At 48.2% G+C, this 20065-nt stretch overlaps 1 protein-coding gene across 2 annotated transcripts in view; it reads right to left on the reverse strand.

Moving 5' to 3' along the window:
• The window catches only part of AGO4 (argonaute RISC component 4), a 105661-nt gene that overhangs the window by 39089 nt on the left and 46507 nt on the right, over positions 1-20065 (reverse strand). For both annotated transcript variants that reach the window (XM_073562935.1, XM_073562941.1), the window contains exons 8-10: positions 19694-19841; positions 19372-19491; positions 18633-18761 (exon numbers count right to left, since the gene is read on the reverse strand). In XM_073562935.1, the coding sequence (XP_073419036.1) occupies positions 18633-18761; positions 19372-19491; positions 19694-19841 (397 nt within the window). The remainder of the gene's footprint in view (positions 1-18632; positions 18762-19371; positions 19492-19693; positions 19842-20065) is intronic.

Raw genomic sequence — 20065 nt, forward strand, 5'->3', positions numbered from 1 at the left:
TATTGTGGCAAATTAAGCCATATTAAAATCAAGTTGCCTGACGAATTTCGAGTGCCTGGTGTGCACTCTTAGTCATAGGATACATAAAACTGGTACAACCACAGTTATATATACATAAATTTTATGTATATATAATTGTGGTTGTACCAGTTTTATGTATCTTAGACTAAGAGTGCACACCAGGCACTCGAAACGCATCAGGCAACTTGATTTTAATATGGCTTAACCCCTTACCTACAATTGACGTAATATTCCGTCCATGTGACCATGGACCTAATTACCATGGCCGGAATATTACGTCATCGCGATCAGCGGCGCCCACGTGGTGAGCGCCGCTGATGGCGGCCGAGTGTCAGCTAATTATCATAGCTGACACCCGGCACAATGTGTCAGGGGCGGTCACGGACCGCCCCCGACACGTTAACCCCTTGCACACCGCGATCAAACACGATCGCGGTGTACCGGGGGTTAAAGGGAAGCATCGGCAGGAAGGGGGCTCCCTCCTTACTTCCCTGAGCCCCCCACGGCAGCGCAATGTGCAGCGCTGCTGCGGGGGACTCCTTTCCTGCAGGTCCCCGGATCCAATATGGCGACGGGGACCTCCGGGGGGGCCTGCAGGAAGCTGGCTTCCTCAGTGCCTGCAAAGCGCAGGCATGAGGAAGCCTGTGCAGTGCCTGTGACAGATCGCTGATCTGTCACAGTGATCTGTGATGTGACAGATCAGCAATCTGTCACAGGACAGTGATGTCCCCCCTGGAACATTGTAATAAAGTAAAAAAAAAAAAAAAAAAAATATTCCCCAATAAAGTTCATTTTTTGGAAATAATAAAAAAAAATAATAAAAGTACACATATTTGGTATAGCCGCGTCCGTAACGACCCGCCCTATAAAACTGTCCCAATAGTTAACCCCTTAAAAAATAAAAAACGAAGCAAAAAAATAATGATTTATTATCATGCCGAACAAAAAGTGCAATAACGTGCGATCAAAAAGACGCATATAAATATCCATGGTACCGCTGAAAACGTCATCTTGTCCCGCAAAAAACGAGCTACCATACAGCATCATCAGCGAAAAAATAAAAAAGTTATAGCTCGCAGAATAAAGTGATGCAAAAATAATTATTTTTTATATAAAATGGTTTTCATTGCATAAAAGCGCCACAACATAAAAAAAGACCTAAATGAGGTATCACTAACCGTACTGACCCGAAGAATAAAACCGCCTTATAAATTTTACCGCACCCGAAACGGCGTAAACGCACCACCCAAAAGAAATTCATGAACCGCTGGTTTTTGTAAATTCTGCGTCCCAAAAAACTAAATAAAAAGCGATCAAAAAATGTCACATGCCCGAACATGATACCAATAAAAACGTCAACTCGTCCCGCAAAAAATAAGACCTCACATGACTCGGTGGGTCAAAATATGGAAAAATTATAGCTCTCAATATGTGGTGATGCAAAAACTATTTTTACAATAAAAAGCGTCTTTTAGAGTGCGACAGCTGTCAAACATAAAAACCGCCATAAATAGTAAATCAAACCCCCCGTTATCACCCCATTAGTTAGGGAAAAATAATAAAATTAAAAAAATGTATTTATTGCCAGGGTTAGGGCCAGGGCCAGGGTTAGGGCCAGGGTTAGAATTGGGGGTTTCCACTATTTGCACACATCAGGTGCTCTCCAAACGCAACATGGCATCTGATCTCAATTCCAGCCAATTCTGCGTTGAAAAAGTCAAATGGTGCTCCTTCCCTTCCAAGCTCTGCCATGCACCCAGTGTTTTACCCCCTCATATGGGGTATCAGCCTACTCAGGACAATTTGCAAAACAACTTTTGGGGTCCTATTTCTCCCGTTTCCCTTAGGAAAATAAAAATTTTGGGGCAAAAATATCATTTACGTGGAAAAAAAAATTTTTGTTATTTTCACGCCTGGGCGTTATAAACTTCTGTGAAGCACTTGGGGGTTCAAAGTTCTCACCACACATCTAGACAAGTTCCTTGGGGGGGGGGGGTCTAGTTTCCAAAATGGGGTCATTTGTGGGGGGGTTTCCACTGTTTTGGTACATCAGGGGCTTTCCAAACGCGACATGGTGTCTGATCTCAATTCCAGCCAAAAAAGTCAAATGACGCTGCTTGCCTTCCGAGCTCTGCCATGTGCCCAAATAGTCATTTACACCCACATATGGGGTATCAGCGTACTCAGGACAAATTGCACAATAATTTTTAGGGTCCTGTTACCCTTGGGAAAATAAAAATTGGGGGTGAAAAGATCATTTTGTGGAAAAAATATGATTTTTTAATTGTACCGCTGTACATTATAAACTTCTGTGATGCCCTTGTGGGTTCAAAGTTCTCACCACATATCTTAATAAGTTCCTTGGGGGGGGGTCTAGTTTCCAAAATGGGGTCACTTGTGGGGGTTTCCACTGTTTAGGTACATCAGGGGCTCTCCAAACGCGACATGGCGTCCGATCAGAATTCCAGCCAATTTTGCATTGAAAAAGTCAAACGGCGCTCCTTCCCTTCTGAGCTCTGCCATGCGCCGAAACAGTGGTTCCCCCCCACATATCAGGTATCAGCGTGCTCAGGACAAATTGCACAATAATTTTTGCAGTCCAATTTCTCCTGTTACACTTGGTAAAATAAAAAAAAATTGAACCTGAAGTAATTTTTTTTGTGAAAAAAAGTTAAATGTTAATTTTTTTTAAATATTCAAAAAATTCCTGTGACGCACCTGAAGGGTTAATAAACTCCTTGAATGTGGTTTTAAGCACCTTAAGGGGTGCAGTTTTTAGAATGGTGTCACTTTTGGGTATTTTCTATCATATAGACCCCTCAAAGTGGCTTCAAATGTGATGTGGTCCGTAAAAATAAAATGGTGTTGCAAAAATGAGAGATCGCTGGTCAACTTTTAACCCTTATATCTTACTAACAAATAAAAATTTTGGTTCCAAAATTGTGCTGATGTAAATTAAACATGTGGCAAATGTTACTTATTAACTTTTTTGTGTGCCATATCTCTGTGATTTAAGGGCATAAAAATTCAAAGTTGGAAAATTGCGGAATTTTCAAAATTTTCGCCAAATTTCCGTTTTTCTCATAAATAAACGCAAGTTATATGAATGAAATTTTACCACTAACAAGAAGTACAATATGTCACGAGAAAACAATGTCAGAATCACCGGGATCCACGGAAGCGTTTCAGAGTTATGACCTCATAAAGGGACAGTGGTCAGAATTGTAAAAATTGGCCCGGTAGTTAACGTGCAAACCACCCTTGGTAGTGAAGGGGTTAATTTGCCACACTATATTTTTTTTCTTTATTCCTGGAGTGCCGTCAATCTCCTTTATTCCTGATTTCGCTATGCTAACTAGCTTGGACATGCACCCTCCACATGTGAATTGGCTCGTCTAATTTGGATTTTTCTCGTGGCAGCTCCAAGACCTCCCTCCATGCACGCCTTTTAACAGCGGTAGTTAAGGGTACTTAAACCACAGCACCGTTAATTAACGGAGAAAGTATATAGCGCCCCCCAGTGTTGGATTTTCGACGGGGTCTTGGCTGCCGGGGGTAGCCCCGAACATGATTCAGGTCAGTTTTTACTGACCCCACTTTTGCGATCGCCGTTATTAACCGTATAACGGCGCCCACAAAAAAAAGAAAACAAAAAAAAAAAAAAACCCCACAAAAACCGCGATTTTGCATTTAATTTCATTTATCTCATCTCTAAATAACCCCCCCATAACACACCCCCTTAGTTAGGGAAATATCTATATATAAAAGTGAATGTGTATGTATGTATGTATGTATGTATGTATGTATGTATGTATGTATGTATGTATGTATGTATGTATCTATCACCAACCAATCACAAAGCATCTTTTATTTCACCAGAGCTGGTTAAAAGAAGCTGAGCTGTGATTGGTTGCTATGAGCAACAGTTTTCCTTGCAACCAATCACTTAGCATCTCTCATTTCACCAGAGCTGGTCAAAAGAAGCTGAGCTGTGATTGGTTGCTAGGAGCAACTTTTCCCACTTGACAACACCTCAGCAGACACTGACATGGTGGGAGAAATCTAGCATCCCACATAAGCTCCCACCCTTTGTCTGCCCCCTGAAAGGAGCAGAGAGCACATGACAGAAATGATCCCCCCTTCCCGTGCCCATATACAGCAGCTGTGACGGGATGATGTGGGATATTAGTGGTAATAGTCCGGTGGCTCTGGCTGATGGGATGATTTGAGATAACAGGATTTTTGGCTGCTCACCGTAAAATCTGTTTCTCGGAGCCTTCATTGGGGGACACAGGAACCATGGGTGTATGCTGCTGCCACTAGGAGGCTGACACTATGCAAATGAGTTAGCTCCTCCTCCGCAGTATACACCCCACCGACTGGCGCTAAATTACTCAGATAGTAAGAAAGCAGTAGGAGACGTAATAGACTAGAGAACAAACACACAACTCAACTGTAACTATAATACACAAAACGAATAACAAGTTGTGAAAATGGGAGGGTGCCGTGTCCCCCAATGAAGACTCCGAGAAACAGATTTTACGGTAAGCAACCAAAAATCCTGTTTTCTCCATCGCTTCATTGGGGGACACAGGAACCATGGGACGTCCCAAAGCAGTCCCTGGGGAGGGATAAACAAACTTCCATCAGGTCAGCGGACTCACCACCGCCGCCTGCAAGATCCTTCTTCCTAGGCTGGCGTCCGCCGAAGCGTAGGTGTGGACCTTGTAAAATTTTACAAACGTGTGAACAGATTAGGCTGGTTTCACATCAGCGCTTTTTAAGCGCACGCACGGCCAGGGGTAGCTCCGCCCCCGAGCCGACTCTCTGCCCGGCGTGCCCACCCCTTGCTTGTAGCGCCGCCTCCTAGCGGACAGCAGCGCCTGCGATCGGCGCACCCTATCTTTAGCATAGGGTGCGCAGATCGTGCGCAGGCCGTGCGCTAGTTGCGCTTTGACCTGCGCTGCGCACTTTTGACGGTGCGCCGTGCGCGCCAAAAATCGAACTTTTCGGATTTTGGCGCGCACGTCGCACCGTCAAAAGTGCGCAGCGCAGGTCAAAGCGCAACTAGCGCACGGCCTGCGCACGATCTGCGCACCCTATGCTAAAGATAGGGTGCGCCGATCGCAGGCGCCGCTGTCCGCTAGGAGGCGGCGCTACAAGCAAGGGGCGGGCACGCCGGGCAGAGAGTCGGCTCGGGGGCGGAGCTACCCCTGGCCGTGCGTGCGCTTAAAAAGCGCTAATGTGAAACCACCCTAACCAGGTTGCAGCCTTGCAAAGCTGCAGCGCGGAAGCTCTGTGGTGCACCGCCCAGGAGGAGCACACTGCCCGAGTGGAGTGAGCCCTAACCCCCGGAGGGGGCACTCTGCTCTTGGCCCGGTAAGCCTCCAAGATTGCCGATCTAATCCAGTGAGCAACAGTCGCCTTGGAGACAGGCAGGCCTTTTCGTGCACCATCCGGTATGACGAAAAGGGAGTCTGTCTTCTGGAACGCCTCGGTCCTAGCCAAATAAACCCTCGTCGCCCTGACCAGGTCTAGTCTGTTCAAGGAGCGTTACCGGGGATGAGATGGAGCCGGGCAAAAGGAAGGTAGAACAAGGTCTTCATTCAGGTGGAAGGCAGATACCACCTCGGGAAGGAAGGAAGGCTGAGGTCGCACTACAACCTTATCCTGGTGAATCACCAAGAAGGGGGGGAGACAAGAAAGGGCTGCCCATTCCGAGACACGCCAGATGGAAGTAATGCCCACAAGAAATGCCACTTTCCAAAATAGAAAGGATAGAGAGACCTCCTTGAGAGGTTCAAAGGGGGAGCCTTGTAGGGCCTCTAGAACTAGAGTGAGATCCCAGGGATCTACGGGCGCTCGATACGGCGGTGCTGTGTTAGCTGCCCCCTGCAGAAAAGTCTTGACCTGCTGACGAGAAGATAACTACCTCTGGAAAAGAACGGAAAGTGCCGATACTTGGCCCTTTAGAAAACTAAGGGCAAGACCAGCGTCCAGGCCCACCTGGAGGAAAGCCAAAATAGAAGAGATCGAAAAGGACATAGGCGGAATGAGATTGGATTCGCACCAACTGAAATAGGCCTTCCACGCTCTATAGTATATTCTGGAAGATGACGGCTTGCTAACACGGATCATGGTGTGAATTACTTGGTCTGACAAGCCTGATTTCTTCAGAACCGCGGTCTCAACGGCCACGCTGTCAAATTGAGTGACCGAGAATTGGGGTGGCAGATCGGACCCTGAGACAGCAGATCCGGTCTGTCTGGAAGCCTCCAGAGCGCGTCCGCGAGAAGGTTGACGATGTCCGCGAACCAAGACCTTCTGGGCGAATCCGGCGCGATAAGGATGACTGGCACCCCTTCTGCCTTGATCTTCAACAGTTTGGGGAGAAGAGGAAGGGGAGGGAACAGATAGGCAAGCGCGAACTGTGACCAAGGAATGGTCAGAGCATCGACACCCACCGCGAGAGGATCGCGTGCTCTGGACACGAACCATGGGACTTTCCTGTTCAGACGGGACGCCATAAGGTCCACGTCCAGGCTTCCCCATCGCAGGCAAATCTGATGGAAGACCTCCTGATGCAGGGACCATTCCCATGCCACGAGGCCCTTGCGGCTGAGAAAGTCGGCGGCCTCGTTTTCCACACCGGGGATGTGTATCGTGGATATCGCTGGTACTGACACCTCTGCCCAATGAAGGATCTTGGATACCTCGGCCAACGCCAAAGCACTCCAAGTCACTCCCTGGTGGTTGACGTATGCCACTGTCGTGGCATTGTCCATCTGGATCCAAATTGGCAGACCCCCGAGTTGCCTGTGCCAATGAAGAAGGGCCAGAAGAATTGCCCGTATCTCCAGGACGTTGATTGGAAGAGCTGCCTTTTGTGACAACCAACGCCCCTGGACGGTCAGATGGCGAAACAGCACCCCAGCCGAGAAGGCTGGCGTCCGTCGTCACTACTTGCCAATGCACCGGAAGAAAGGACCAGCCCTGGGAGATGAGAGGTGATATTAGCCACCAATTGAGGGATAGTCAGACTCGAAACAAGAGTTGAATTAGACGATCCAGGGAGGAGAAATACCTATTCCACTGTGCCAGAATGGCCCGCTGAAGCGGTCTTGAGTGAAATTGGGCGAAGGGAATCGCTTCCGACGTTGCCACCATCCTCCCTAAGACTCTCATGGCTGAACGGAGAGAAGTGGGCCGGGGACTCTGAAGCAAGCGAACATCCCGCCGGAGAGTTACTCTCTTCTCTTCTGGAAGGAAAACCTTTGCCTGACGGGTGTTGAAAAGTATGCCTAGAAACAAAAGACGTTGCGTTGAGACCAGGCAAGACTTTTTTCTGTTGATAATCCACCCGAATCGGGAAAGGGTGTCGCAAACGATGGAGAGACTTTCGTGAGCCTAGGGCAAGGACGGAGCTTTGATGAGGATGTCGTTGAGGTATGGGAAGAGCACGAGACCTCTGATCCTTAAAATGGCCATCAGCACTGCCATGATTTTCGTAAAAACCCTGGGAGCGGTGGCGCGACCGAACGGTAGAGCAACAAATTGGAAATGCTCCTGATGTATCGCGAAGCGCAGGAATTTCTGATGTCCCTGGAAGATGGTAACATGTAGATAAGCATCCTGAATGTCTATGGAGAACAGAAACTCCTGTGCCTCCATGGAAGCGATTACTGAACGAAGGGACTCCATTCTGAAGTGTCGCAAACGGACCCTCTTGTTTAGTAACTTTAGATCCAGAATGGGCCGAACCGTACCGCCTTTCTTTGGTACTACAAACAGATTCGAATAGAAACCTGTGAAGCGCTCTGCTTCTGGTACGGGGACAATTACCCCCGAATTGATGAAAGAGGCGATGGCAGTATGGAAGCCCAGGAACAGGGAGGGGTCTTTCGGGGGTTGAGATTCGAAGAATCGATCCCGAGGACGAGAAACAAATTCTATTTTGTATCCTGAAGATACAATTTCCCTGACCCAAGCGTCTTCCACCGAGGCGAGCCAGACGTCCCTGTAAGCAAGAAGTCGGCCGCCCAAGCGGTGGAATGCGCCGGATTTTTTTACGTCAGTCATGCTGAGGAAGACCTTCCTGGTCTAGACCTGGTGGATCTACCTTGGGAGGAATGGGAGCGCCAGGAAGGCGTAGGCCTAAAAGGAAACTCTTCCTATCTTGGCGCTTTTGTGGCCTCTGCTGGTGAGAAGACGTCTCTGCAGTTGTGAAGCGACGAAAGGGCTGAAACGTTTCGGAGGAGGCCGACGAGGCTTGGACTGGGGAAGAAGGGAGCTTCCTTAATAATCTGGTCTAGCCTGTCGCCAAAGAGGCGCAAACCTTGAAAAGGTAGGCTGGGTGAGGGACTTTTTTGATGATAAGTCCGCCTGCCAGGCCTTAAGCCAAACTTTGCGCCAAATCGCCACTACATTGCTAGATGCCTGGGCTGCGCAAGACGTGGCATCTAGAGAGGCAGACCCCAAATATTTGCCAGCATGAGAAATCTGGTCGGCGAGGTCCGCCAGTTGCTCTGGACGGGCCCCGGCCAGAATGCCTTGTTGGAGATCCTTCGCCCAATTGGTTATGGTCTTCGAAACCCAGGTAGAAGCGAAGGCCGGACTTAGGGCAGATGCCGCCGCTTCGAAAGCTGATTTAGCAAAGATTCTATGATTCTGTCGTTAGGATCTCCTAGCGATGCTCCCCCAGAGATCGGAAGAACAGTGTTAGATAGTATGGAAACCGGCGGGTCCACGACAGGAGGAGAAGTTGACCACTCCGCGGTGAGCTCCGGCGAGAAAGGGTATAAGACGCCAAGGCGTTTCCCTCTTTGAAAGCGCCTGGCCAGATTCTCTCTTTCCCTAGTCAGAATTTTCTGAAACTCAGAATGAGGAGTGAAGACCTTGGTAGGTGGTTTAGACCGTGTGAACCAAACTCCCTGATCTGCGAGTTCTGCGGGCGAGTCCTTCATCTTGAAGGTTTGGTTGATCGCTCCAATGTGGCTCTGGACCATATCTCTCATGTCCACGATTTGGTCCGAGTCCAGCTCCAAAACATCCTCAGAGGGCGCATCCGAGAAAGTTTTGCCTGGCTCAGGAGAAAAGGATCTGGACGACCCGGGCCGCTGTAACGGGCTATGGGGCGAGACGGAGCGAGAAGAATCGGACCGGTGCCTCTGTCTGGATCTTTTGCGGCTAATGTTGGTAGGCTCAGCCGGAGCTTCCTGTGGCTTGCTGGGTCCTGCGGAAGTCTGCAGGGGCAACTTATCAAGTACGGATACCAGGGTCTGAGACACCTTAGTGAGATCCGCCACAGATTGAGAAAGAGAGGAAGCCCACTCTGGAATAGGGTTCTCACTCTCACTTGGGACAGCCGGGGGCTCCTGAGCGGTGGGATCAATGGGGTTGCTGCAGTCCTGACAGAGGGGAGAGGACTGACCTGATGGAAATTTGCGTTTGCAAGCAGAACATGCTAAGTGACTGACCACAGCTGAGGAAGAAGAAGAAGTTGGGGGGCGAGAGCGAAGTGGCTTAGAATTAGACATGGTGAGCTAACCCACTAAGTAATGCCAGACGGTTAGGGGACAGAGAGCTGAGGAAGGGGTCAGTCTGCAGTGCAGAGCTACTCACGGAACCGGTGTCTGGAGCAACTTCCAGCTCTGGGGCTTGGCTCACTTGGGTATGGCAGACAGGCAAAGGCGACCGGCTCTCAGGCTGAAGAAAATGGCGGCTGCCTGAGAGAAAAAACGCGCTCTGCTGAAGCAGTGGGCGGTAAATGCGGCTGGAAGAGAGGGTGGGCAGAACAACCGCACTCTTGGAAGCTGGAAAAGACCCACTCGAAGCCTATAGAATAGCTGGGGGAAGTGGGCGGAACCATACGCCGCCTCTAGTCCCCTTAATGGAGTGGAGGGCGGTACAAGACGGGCGGGAGAAAGGCCACCTGAAATAAGGGGCGTGGCCTCGCCTCAGCACAAGGCCCGAGTAGAAGCCGGAACCTAAATTAGAAACGGCGGCCGCCGGAGGGGCGCGGTGCAGCGGTATCCCGCAGGCCGCACTGTCGCAGCGCTATGAAGGCACAGCGCAGGAGACGCCGCAACAATGTCCGGTGATTAAGCCAGCGCTTGTTGACATAGGACCTACGGGAGTTATGGAGCACTGCTACCCCTGGAAGAGGTACCTTGAATCCAGTGCGGGAATAAGATGTCCGTACCCTTAGCGGACGTCCGTGCCTCCATCTACCGACAGGCTCTTGTGGGCGAGTGGGTGGGAGGCAGAGGCTAGGATCTGTGGTGGCCTGGAGATGCATCAGTGTTAGAGGCTCTTGATCCTGCCAGCTAGACCTAAGAGGATACGGGGTGGCAGTACATGCCGTACTCAGTCTCTTTGTGGGAGTACAGATGTGACTGTTCACTCTGTATCCCTCCGGAAAACTGCAAGGGAACAACGCACACTGAGGTAGATAAGGGTCTAATGAAAGACCCATGTCCACCTCCTACTGACACTAAGCTAAACTGACTAATTGAGCGCCAGTCGGTGGGGTGTATACTGCGGAGGAGGAGCTAATTTTCTTATGTGCATAGTGTCAGCCTCCTAGTGGCAGCAGCATACACACATGGTTCCTGTGTCCCCCAATGAAGCGATGGAGAAATTAGGGGTAGTAGTCCGATGGCTCTGGCTGACGGAATGATGTGGGATATTAGGGGTAGTAGTCCGGTGGCTCTGGCTGATGGGACAATGTGGGATATTATAGTGAATGTGGCTATGTGGAGTGGGCGGCGATGGACACACACACATTATAATTTGTTACAACAACTAACCGTAGTTAGTTACTATGCCCGGGCAGCGCCAGGCTCTTCAGCTTGTAATGAAAGAAAAATTTAATTTCATTTTTCCATTAGGGTTAGGGATAGAGCTGGAATTGAGGGGTTTCCACTATTTACCAACTTTGGGGGACTAATTTCTCCTGTTACGCTTGGGAAATTAAAAAAAAAAAAATTGGGGGCAAAAAAAACAAAAACAAAAAAAAAAAACAAACTTATTTTCACGGCTCTGCGTTATAAACTTTTGTGAAGCACTTGGGGGTTCAAAGTGCTCAACACAAATCTAGATAAGCTCATTGGGGGGGGATCTAGTTTACAAAATGCGGTCACTTGTGGGGGGTTTCTACTGTTTAGGCACATCAGGGGCTCTGCAAACGCAACAGGACGCCTGCAAAACATTCCATCAAAGTCTGCATTCCAAAATGGCGCTCCTTCCCTTCCAAGCTCTCCCATGCGCCCAAACAGTTGTTCCCCTGCCACATATGGGGTATCGTGGTACTCAGGACAAATTGCACAACAACTTTTGTGATCCAATTTCCCCTGTTAGCCTTGTGAAAATAATTAGCGGCTAAAAATGTATTTTTGAGGAAAAAAAAAAAAAAAAATTTTTTATTTTCACTGCTCTGCGTTATAAACTTCTGTGAAGAACTTGGGGGTTCAAAGTGCTCACCACACATCTAGATAAGTTCCTTAAGGGGTCTAGTTTCCAAAATGGTGTCACTTGTGGGGTTTCTCACTGTTTAGACACATCAGGGGCTCTCCAAACGCGACACAGTGTCCGATCTTAATTCCAGCAAATTCTGAATTGAAAAAGTCAAAACGGTGCTCCTTCCCTTCTGGGCTTGTTAAAATAAAAAAAATTGGTTCAGAAGTAAGATTTTTGCAAAAAAAAGTTAAATGTTAATTTTTTCCTTCCACATTGCTTCAGTTCCTGTGAAGCACATAAAGGGTTAAAAAGCTTCTTGAATGTGGTTTTGAGCACCTTGAGGGGGCCCAGTTTTTAGAATGGTGTCACTTTTGGGTATTTTCTGCCATATAGACCCCTAAAAATGACTTTAAAATATGATTGGTCCCTAAAAAAAAAACAAACAAAAAAAACAAAAAAAAACAAAAAAAACAAAAAAAAAACAACACAGGATTTTGAGTTGCTTACCGTAAAATCTGTTTCTCGGAGCCTTCATTGGGGGACACAGGAATCATGGGTGTATGCTGCTGCCACTAGGAGGCTGACACTATGCAAATAAGAGAGTTAGCTCCTCCTCCGCAGTATACACCCCACCGACTGGCGCTCAATTACTCAGTTAGTGAGAAACAGTAGGAGAAGCAGTAGAATATAAAGTAAACCAACAATTCAACTAGAACTATATTACATAAAACAAAGTACAGAAGTTGAAAACATGGGAGGGTGCTGTGTCCCCCATTGAAGGCTCCGAGAAACAGATTTTACGGTAAGCAACTCAAAATCCTGTTTTCTCTATCGCTTCATTGGGGGACACAGGAACCATGGGACGTCCCAAAGCAGTCCCTGGGGTGGGAAACAAACTTCCATCAGGTCAGCGGACTCACCACCGCCGCCTGCAAGATTCTTCTTCCTAGGCTGGCATCCGCCGAAGCGTAGGTGTGGACCTTGTAAAATTTTACAAAGGTGTGAACAGAGGACCAGGTTGCAGCTTTACAAAGCTGCATCACAGAAGCCCTGTGGTGCACCGCCCAGGATGCGCCCACTACCCGAGTGGAGTGAGCCTCAATCCCAGAAGGGGGCACTCTGTTCTTTATCCAGTACCAGTAAGCCTCTAAGATAGCCGATCTGATCCAGCACGCAATAGTCACCTTGGAGGCAGAAAGGCCTTTTCGAGCCCCATCTGGGATGACGAAAAGAGAGTCTGTCTTCCGGAACGCATCGGTTCTCGCCAAGTAGACCTTCGTCGCCCTGACCAGGTCCAGTCTGTTCAAGGAGTGTTCCCGGGGATGAACTGGAGCCGGGCAGAAAGAAGGTAGAGCGATGTCTTCATTCAAGTGGAAAGCAGATACCACCTTGGGAAGAAAGGACGGCGGAGGCCGTAGAACAACTTTGTCTTGGTGAATCACTAAAAAAGGAGGTTGACAAGAAAGAGCTGCCAACTCTGAGACATGTTTGATGGAAGTAATGGCCACTAGAAAGGCCACTTTCCAAGAGAGAAGAGATAGAGTAAACTCCTCGAGAGGCTCAAAGGGGGAACCTTGTAGAGCCTCTAGGACTAAAACAGATCCCAGGGATCCACTGGAGCCCGACACGGAGGAACTGCATGGGCTGCCCCTTGTAAAAAGGTTTTTACCTGCGGCCGAGAGGATAGCGTTTTCTGGAAAAGAATTGAAAGCGCCGAAACTTGCCCCTTTAGAGAACTAAGGGCCAGACCCCCGTCCAGGCCTACCTGGAGGAATGCTAGAATAGAAGGGAGCAAGAAGACATTGGTGGAACGCAATTGGACTCACAGCAACGAAAATATGCCTTCCACGTTCTAGAGTATATTTTGGAAGACGAAGGCTTCCTAGCCTGGATCATTGTGTGAATTACCTGATCTGAAAACCCTGACTTTTTCAGTACCGCGGTCTCAATGGCCACGCCGTCAAATTGATCGACCGAGAATTGGGGTGGTAAAATCGGACCCTGAGACAGCAGATTTGGTCTGTCTGGAAGTGTGCATGGAGCGTCCGCGAGAAAGTTGACAATGTCCACGAACTAAGACCTTCTGGGCCAATCCGGCGTGATGAGGATGACTGGTACCCCTTCTGCCTTGATCTTCAACAGCTTGGGAAGAAGAGGAAGAGGAGGGAACAGATAGGGGAGCGCCAACTGTGACCAAGGAATGGTCAGAGCATCGGCGCCCACCGCGAGGGGATCGCGGGCTCTGGATACGAACCGTGGAACTTTCTTGTTCAGACGGGACGCCATCAAATCGACGTCCGGGAGTACACCAACGAAGGCAAACCTGTTGGAAGACTTCCTGATGCAGGGACCATTCCCCTGCCGCGAGGCCTTTGCGGCTGAGAAAAATCTGCGTCCTCGTTTTCCACACCCGGAATGTGTACGGCGGATATCGCTGGGACTGACATTTCTGCCCAATGAAGTATCTTGGATACCTCGGCCAACGCTGAGGAACTCCGAGTCCCTCCCTGGTGGTTGATATATGCCACCGCTGTGGCATTGTCCGTCTGAATCCGGATTGGCAGACCTTTGAGCAGCTTGTCCCAATGAATCAGGGACAGGAAAATAGCCCGTATCTCTAGGACGTTGATCGGAAGATTCGCTGCCTGCCTTGACCAACGGCCCTGTACTGTGAGATGGTGATACACTGCGCCACAGCCCAGAAGACTGGCGTCTGTCGTCACCACTTGCCAGTGTACCGGAAGGAATGATCGGCCCTGGGCGATAAGAGGAGATGTTAGTCACCAATTGAGGGACAGCTTGACCTGAAATGAGAGTCGAATTGGAAGATCCAGTGAGGAGACAGACTTGTTCCACTGTGATAGAATGGCCCGCTGAAGCGGTCTTGAGTGGAATTGGGCGAAGGGAATCGCCTCCGATGTTGCAACCATCCTCCCTAGAACTCTCATGGCGGATCGGAGGGAAATGAGTCGGGGGCCCTGAAGCAAACGAACATCCCGCCGAAGAGTTACTCTCTTGTCGTCGGCAAGGAAGACCTTTGCCTGACGAGTGTCGAAAAGTATGCCTAGAAACACAAGGCGCTGTGTTGGAACTAGGCAGGACTTTTTTGTGTTGATGATCCACCCGAATCGAGCAAGAGTGTCGCATACAATGGTCAGACTTTCTAGAGCCTGGGGCAAGGATGGAGCTTTGATGAGGATGTCGTCAAGGTACGGGAAGAGCACGAGACCTCTGATCCTCAAAATGGCCATCAACACTGTCATGATTTTTGTAAAAACCCTAGGGGCGGTGGCGAGCCCGAACGGCAGGGCGACAAACTGAAAGTGATCCTGATGTATTGTGAAACGCAGGAATTTTTGATGACCCCGGAAGATTGGGATATGTAGATAGGCATCTTGAACGTCTATGGAGCACAGGAATTCTTGTGCCTCCATGGAAGTGATTATTGAACGAAGGGACTCCATCCTGAAATGTCGCAGACGGACCCTTTTGTTCAGTAGTTTTAAGTCCAGAATGGGCCGAACCGTGCCTCCTTTTTTCGGCACTACAAACAGGTTCGAATAGAAACCTGTGAACCGCTCTTTCTGGTACTGGAACAATCACTCCCGACTTGAGAAGAGAGTCGATGGCTGTAAAGAAACCTGGAACCAAGGCGGGGTCTTTCGGGGGTCGGGATTCGAAGAATCGATCCTGAGGACAAGAAACAAATTCTTCTATTTTGTATCCTGAAGATACAACTTCCCTGACCCATCGAGGCAAGCCATACGTCCCTGAAGACAAGACGGCCGCCCACCTGGGAGTATGCTCCGGTGATCTGATTCCAGTCATGCGGAGGAAGATCTTCCAGGTCTAGGTCTGGTAGATCTACCCTGGGAAGAATGAGATCGCCAGGAAGGAGAGGGCCTAAAGGAGACTCTTTTCCTATCTTGGCGCGGTTGAGACCTCTGCTGGTGGGAAGACATATCTGCTGTCGTGAAGCGACGAAAAGGCCGAAACTGACGTTTCGGAGAAGGTCGACGAGATTTTGACTGGGGAAGAAGGGAGCTTGTGCCCCCCAGTGGCATCCTTATTGATCTGGTCCAGCCTATCGCCGAAAAGACGCGATCCCTGAAATGGTAAACTGGTGAGGGACTTTTTTGACGATAAGTCCGCTTGCCAAGCCTTAAGCCAAACTGTGCGCCTAATAGCCACCAAGTTGCTTGATGCCTGAGCTGCGCAGGATGCGGCATCCAGGGAGGCCGAGACCAAATATTCGCCTGCATGCGAAATTTGGTCGGCGAGATCCGCCAGCTGCTCTGGCTGGTCTCCAGCCAAAATGCCTTGGCGGAGGTCCTTAGCCCATTTTGTTATGGCCTTAGAAGCCCAAGTAGAAGCGAAGGTCGGGCTTAGAACAGAAGAAGCCGCTTCGAAGGCTGACTTAGCAAAAGATTCTATGACTTTTTGTCATTAGTGTCTGCTAGAGATGCTCCCCCAGAAATCAGAAGGACCGTGCTGTTAGGTAGTCTTGAAACCGGAAGGTCCACAGTTGGTGAAGCTGACCAGTCTGCAATGAGTTCCGGCGAGAAAGGATATAACACTCCAAGGCGTTTTCCTCTTTGAAAACGCCTGGTCAGATTTTCTCTCTCTGGAAAGAATTTTCTGGAACTCCGAATGATGAGCGAAGACCTTGGAAGGTGGTTTTGACCGTCTGAAAGAAACCTCCTGGTCCGCGGGTTCCGCTGGAGAATCTTTGATATTGAAGGACTGGTTAATCGCTGCAATGAGGCTCTGAACTATATCCCTCATATCAGCGATTTGGTCCAAGTCCAGCTCCAAAACATCCTCGGAGGGTCCAACTGAGAAAGTCTCATCTGGCTCAGGGGAGGAAGATCTTGATAAGGGAGGCTGTTAGGACGGACTATGGGGTGATGCGGAACGGGAAGAGGAACCGGACCGGTGCTCCCGTCTGGCTCTTTTGTGGCTAATATTAACAGGCTCGACCGGAGCATCCTGTGACCTGCTGGGTCCTGCAGAAGTCTGTAGTGGCAACTTATCCAGTATGGACACCAAGGTCTGGGACACCTTGGTGAGATCCACCACAGATTGAGAGAGAGAGGAAGCCCACCTTGGGATAGGGGCCTCAATCTAACTCGGGACAACCGGGGGCTCCTGGGCTGTGGGTTCAGTGGGCTTGCTGCAGCCCTGACAGAGTGGAGAGGACCGACCTGATAGAAACTTGCGTTTGCAAGAAGAATATGCAAAATGACTGACTACCACAGAGGAAGAAGCAATTAGACACTATGAGCTAACCCACTAACAGTGCCAGACTATTAGGTGACGGAGAGCTGAGGAGGGTGTCAGTCTGCAGCGCAGAGCTACTCACGGAACCTGTGTACACAGCACGCTGAAGAGGAGACGAGCAGCTCACAGGCTGAGGAAAAACTGAGGTAAAAAAACACGCTCCTGAATGCTGTGGGCGGGAATCAGCTCACCAGAGAGGGGGGCGGATCTAACCGCTCTGTTAGGAGCATAAGAAAACTCCACTCCCTCCTATACTGGGAGGAGTGGGCGGGCCCCTGCGACGCCTCCAACCCTCAGAGAAGCGACGGGCGGGACTGTTCCTCAGAAGAAAAAGCCTGCCTGAAAATGGGGGCGTGGCGTCGCCTCAGAACTAGGCCCGAACTGAAGCCGGGGCCTGGATTAGAAACGGCGGCCTCCGGAGAGCGCGGGGCGGCGCCGAGGTCTAAAGACAACCGCAGTTTCGCGGCGCTGAGAACGCTAAATACAGGTAATGCCGCTTAAGGAAGCTTGCCCGTTCCCCACCACCCAGGTGGATTACTGTCATGGGAAGGAGAGAGGGGTTCAGCCTGCTGATACTTACCTCCCGCAGTCATGACTTACCCCATTTCCAGTTGCAGACCGTGTCTCCATCCACCGACAGGCTCTGGTAGGCGAGTGGGTGAGAGACAGAAGGTGAACACGCATACGTGTTCCTGGCCGGTAGACATGAGGATACAGGGTGGCAGTACAAGCCGTACTCCGACTCTGTGGGAGTACAGATGTGACTATTCACTCTGTATCCCTCCGGAACCTGTAAAGAAACGACGCACACTGAGGTAGATAAGGGTCAAATGAAAGACCCGTGTCCACCTCCTACTAACACAAAGCTAAACTGAGTAATTGAGCGGCAGTCGGTGGGGTGTATACTGCGGAGGAGCTAACTTTCTTATTTGCATAGTGTCAGCCTCCTAGAGGCAGCAGCATACACCCATGGTTCCTGTGTCCCCCAATGAAGCGATAGAGAAAATGGTTTTGTAAATTTTGTTGTAAAAATGAGAAATCGCTGGTCAACTTTTAACCCTTATAACTTCCTAACAAAAAAAACAAAAAAAAATTTGTTTCCAAAATTGTGCTGATGTGAAGTAGACATGTGGGAAATGTTATTTAAGAAATTTGTGTGACATATCTCTCTGATTTAAGGGCATGAAAATTTAAAAGTTTCAAAATTTTCACCATATTTCCGTTTTTTTTTCATAACTAAACACAAGTCATATAGAAGAAATTTTAACACCAACATGAAGTAAAATATGGCATGAAAAAAAAAAATCTCAATCACCGGGATCCGTTAAAGTGTTCCAGAGTTATAACCTCAAAGTAACAGTGGTCAGAATTGTAAAAATTGGCCTGGTCATTAAGCTACAAAATGGCTCTGTCACTAAGGGGTTAATTTTTTTTTTTTAAATACACATTGTGTTTTTGTTATTGTTAACATAAAAAATAAATCCAAAATTATTCCTACTTTCATACTATATCACAAAAAGGAAACACAGCTTGTTTTGTTACAGGCGTAGGCAAGGCATGGTAGTAACAATACATACAGGCAAGTCTTGTAAATCTATGCATGCATCTTGCCCCTCACTCCCTGATCACTGGATGAAGGAGCTGTACTCCATTACTTAGGCACTTTGACAATCTTTGACATTTGTCAGTAACCACCCATCCATTTAGTAGACACACCCTACTGCACCTTCTATACAAATCATTGCAAAGAAACAAGGTGTGTGTAATTTTTGCGTACATACCCACTCAAAAAAAAAAAAAAAAAAAAAAAAAAAAAATATAATAATAATGCTTGAGGTTTTCCTCTTAAAAAGTAATAAAAGGCAAATGCTTACCCTGCCACCATACTGAAGCATTGGAGCCGGAAGCACCCTGCCAGTGAGTTCTGTCATTTCATTATGTACAACTATGCCAAACTCTTTCAGATATGGGTCTGGTCCTCCCACCATGCTATTACTCTTCACCTGTGGACAAAAGAGTATATATCATCACATATGTGGCTGCTACACATGCATACACATATGCAACATGTGAGTACCCAGCACAGCCACTACGGAGTAGACCTCATGCACCTGTAAAGAGCGATGTAAAATACTGAAGAAGCTGTGGAGATATCATCACCGCTGTGGTGGTGGTGGTGATGGTGAGGAGTTTGTGCAGAATCTCACACCCACAAATCTGATACTGAAGGCCCATCATAAGGATTGACCATAAAAAGCTTGATTTTGGAAAACCTTTTTAACCTTTATGTGTGGGGGCTATAAGTAAAGGGATATCTGTGCCGAGACAACCCTTAAGGCATCTGTAAAAGCACAAATAGGTGCCATTTACACTACTGGCTATTACAAATTCCAGTAAATTTGCTTACATTATGCAAATCAATTTTTTTTTATGGAAAAAAAAAAAGAAAAAAAAAGTACATTGCAATCCAGACCCAACCTTGTCCCAGTACCCAACTTAGATACACCACTTTACAAGCTCAAAAAAAGAAATCCTATTAATAAAGTAACTGTGCACTTGGTTGATGCTGACACACACACACACACACACACACACACACACACTCTCTCTCACCAGCCGGCTGATCTCCTCCTGTCTGTCGGGGGCAGACCGGGCTGTTGCTTTGATCATAGTGGAGGTCTGATTGTCAGTCAGCTTCTTGATGCAGCGTTGGCCAGCTACAATATTACAGACCTGAGAAAAAAATAAAAATTCATCAGTGTGAAAGAAAAGGAGAGGAAGTGTTAGAGACTATATGAAAATTGTTGAACTGGCCAGTTTTTAAATTAAAGTCTTGATTTGCTAACCTCACTCCAGGAGTAGGGCATCATAACCATTTTTACTTCTAATCGCCAATCTAACACCTCATTTTCTAGTTTCTATTGAAAGCACTTACCTCAAGGGGTAAATAGGTGTGCTTCTGCTCTTGACCCACTTGCAAACAAGGCAAATGAGGGTATTTTAACTGCAAACTGTATTTTTGCTTGAAGTATTGGGCCACTGTACACTCCATTGCCTGCCCATTTTCTAGCTGCAAGGGGAAACTAAAAGGAAGAAAAAACAAATCAAAGTTAACATCCAAAAAAACAGATCTATGTGACCTTGTGTCAGAGAATAATAGTCTGGATCAGGTCTTGGTAGCACATCCTAATCAATACATTTTCCATAAAACAAATTTGCTGCTTATTACATTAGACTCTTGAAATGATACATGAACCAAAGAGATAAACAGTCAATGTGTGCATACATCTTGGAGCACATGGTGTGC

The sequence above is a fragment of the Dendrobates tinctorius genome, unplaced genomic scaffold (genome assembly GCF_039654945.1).
Source record: "Dendrobates tinctorius isolate UK_male_01 unplaced genomic scaffold, ASM3965494v1 ptg000015l, whole genome shotgun sequence".
NCBI classification, from domain to species: domain Eukaryota; kingdom Metazoa; phylum Chordata; class Amphibia; order Anura; family Dendrobatidae; genus Dendrobates; species Dendrobates tinctorius.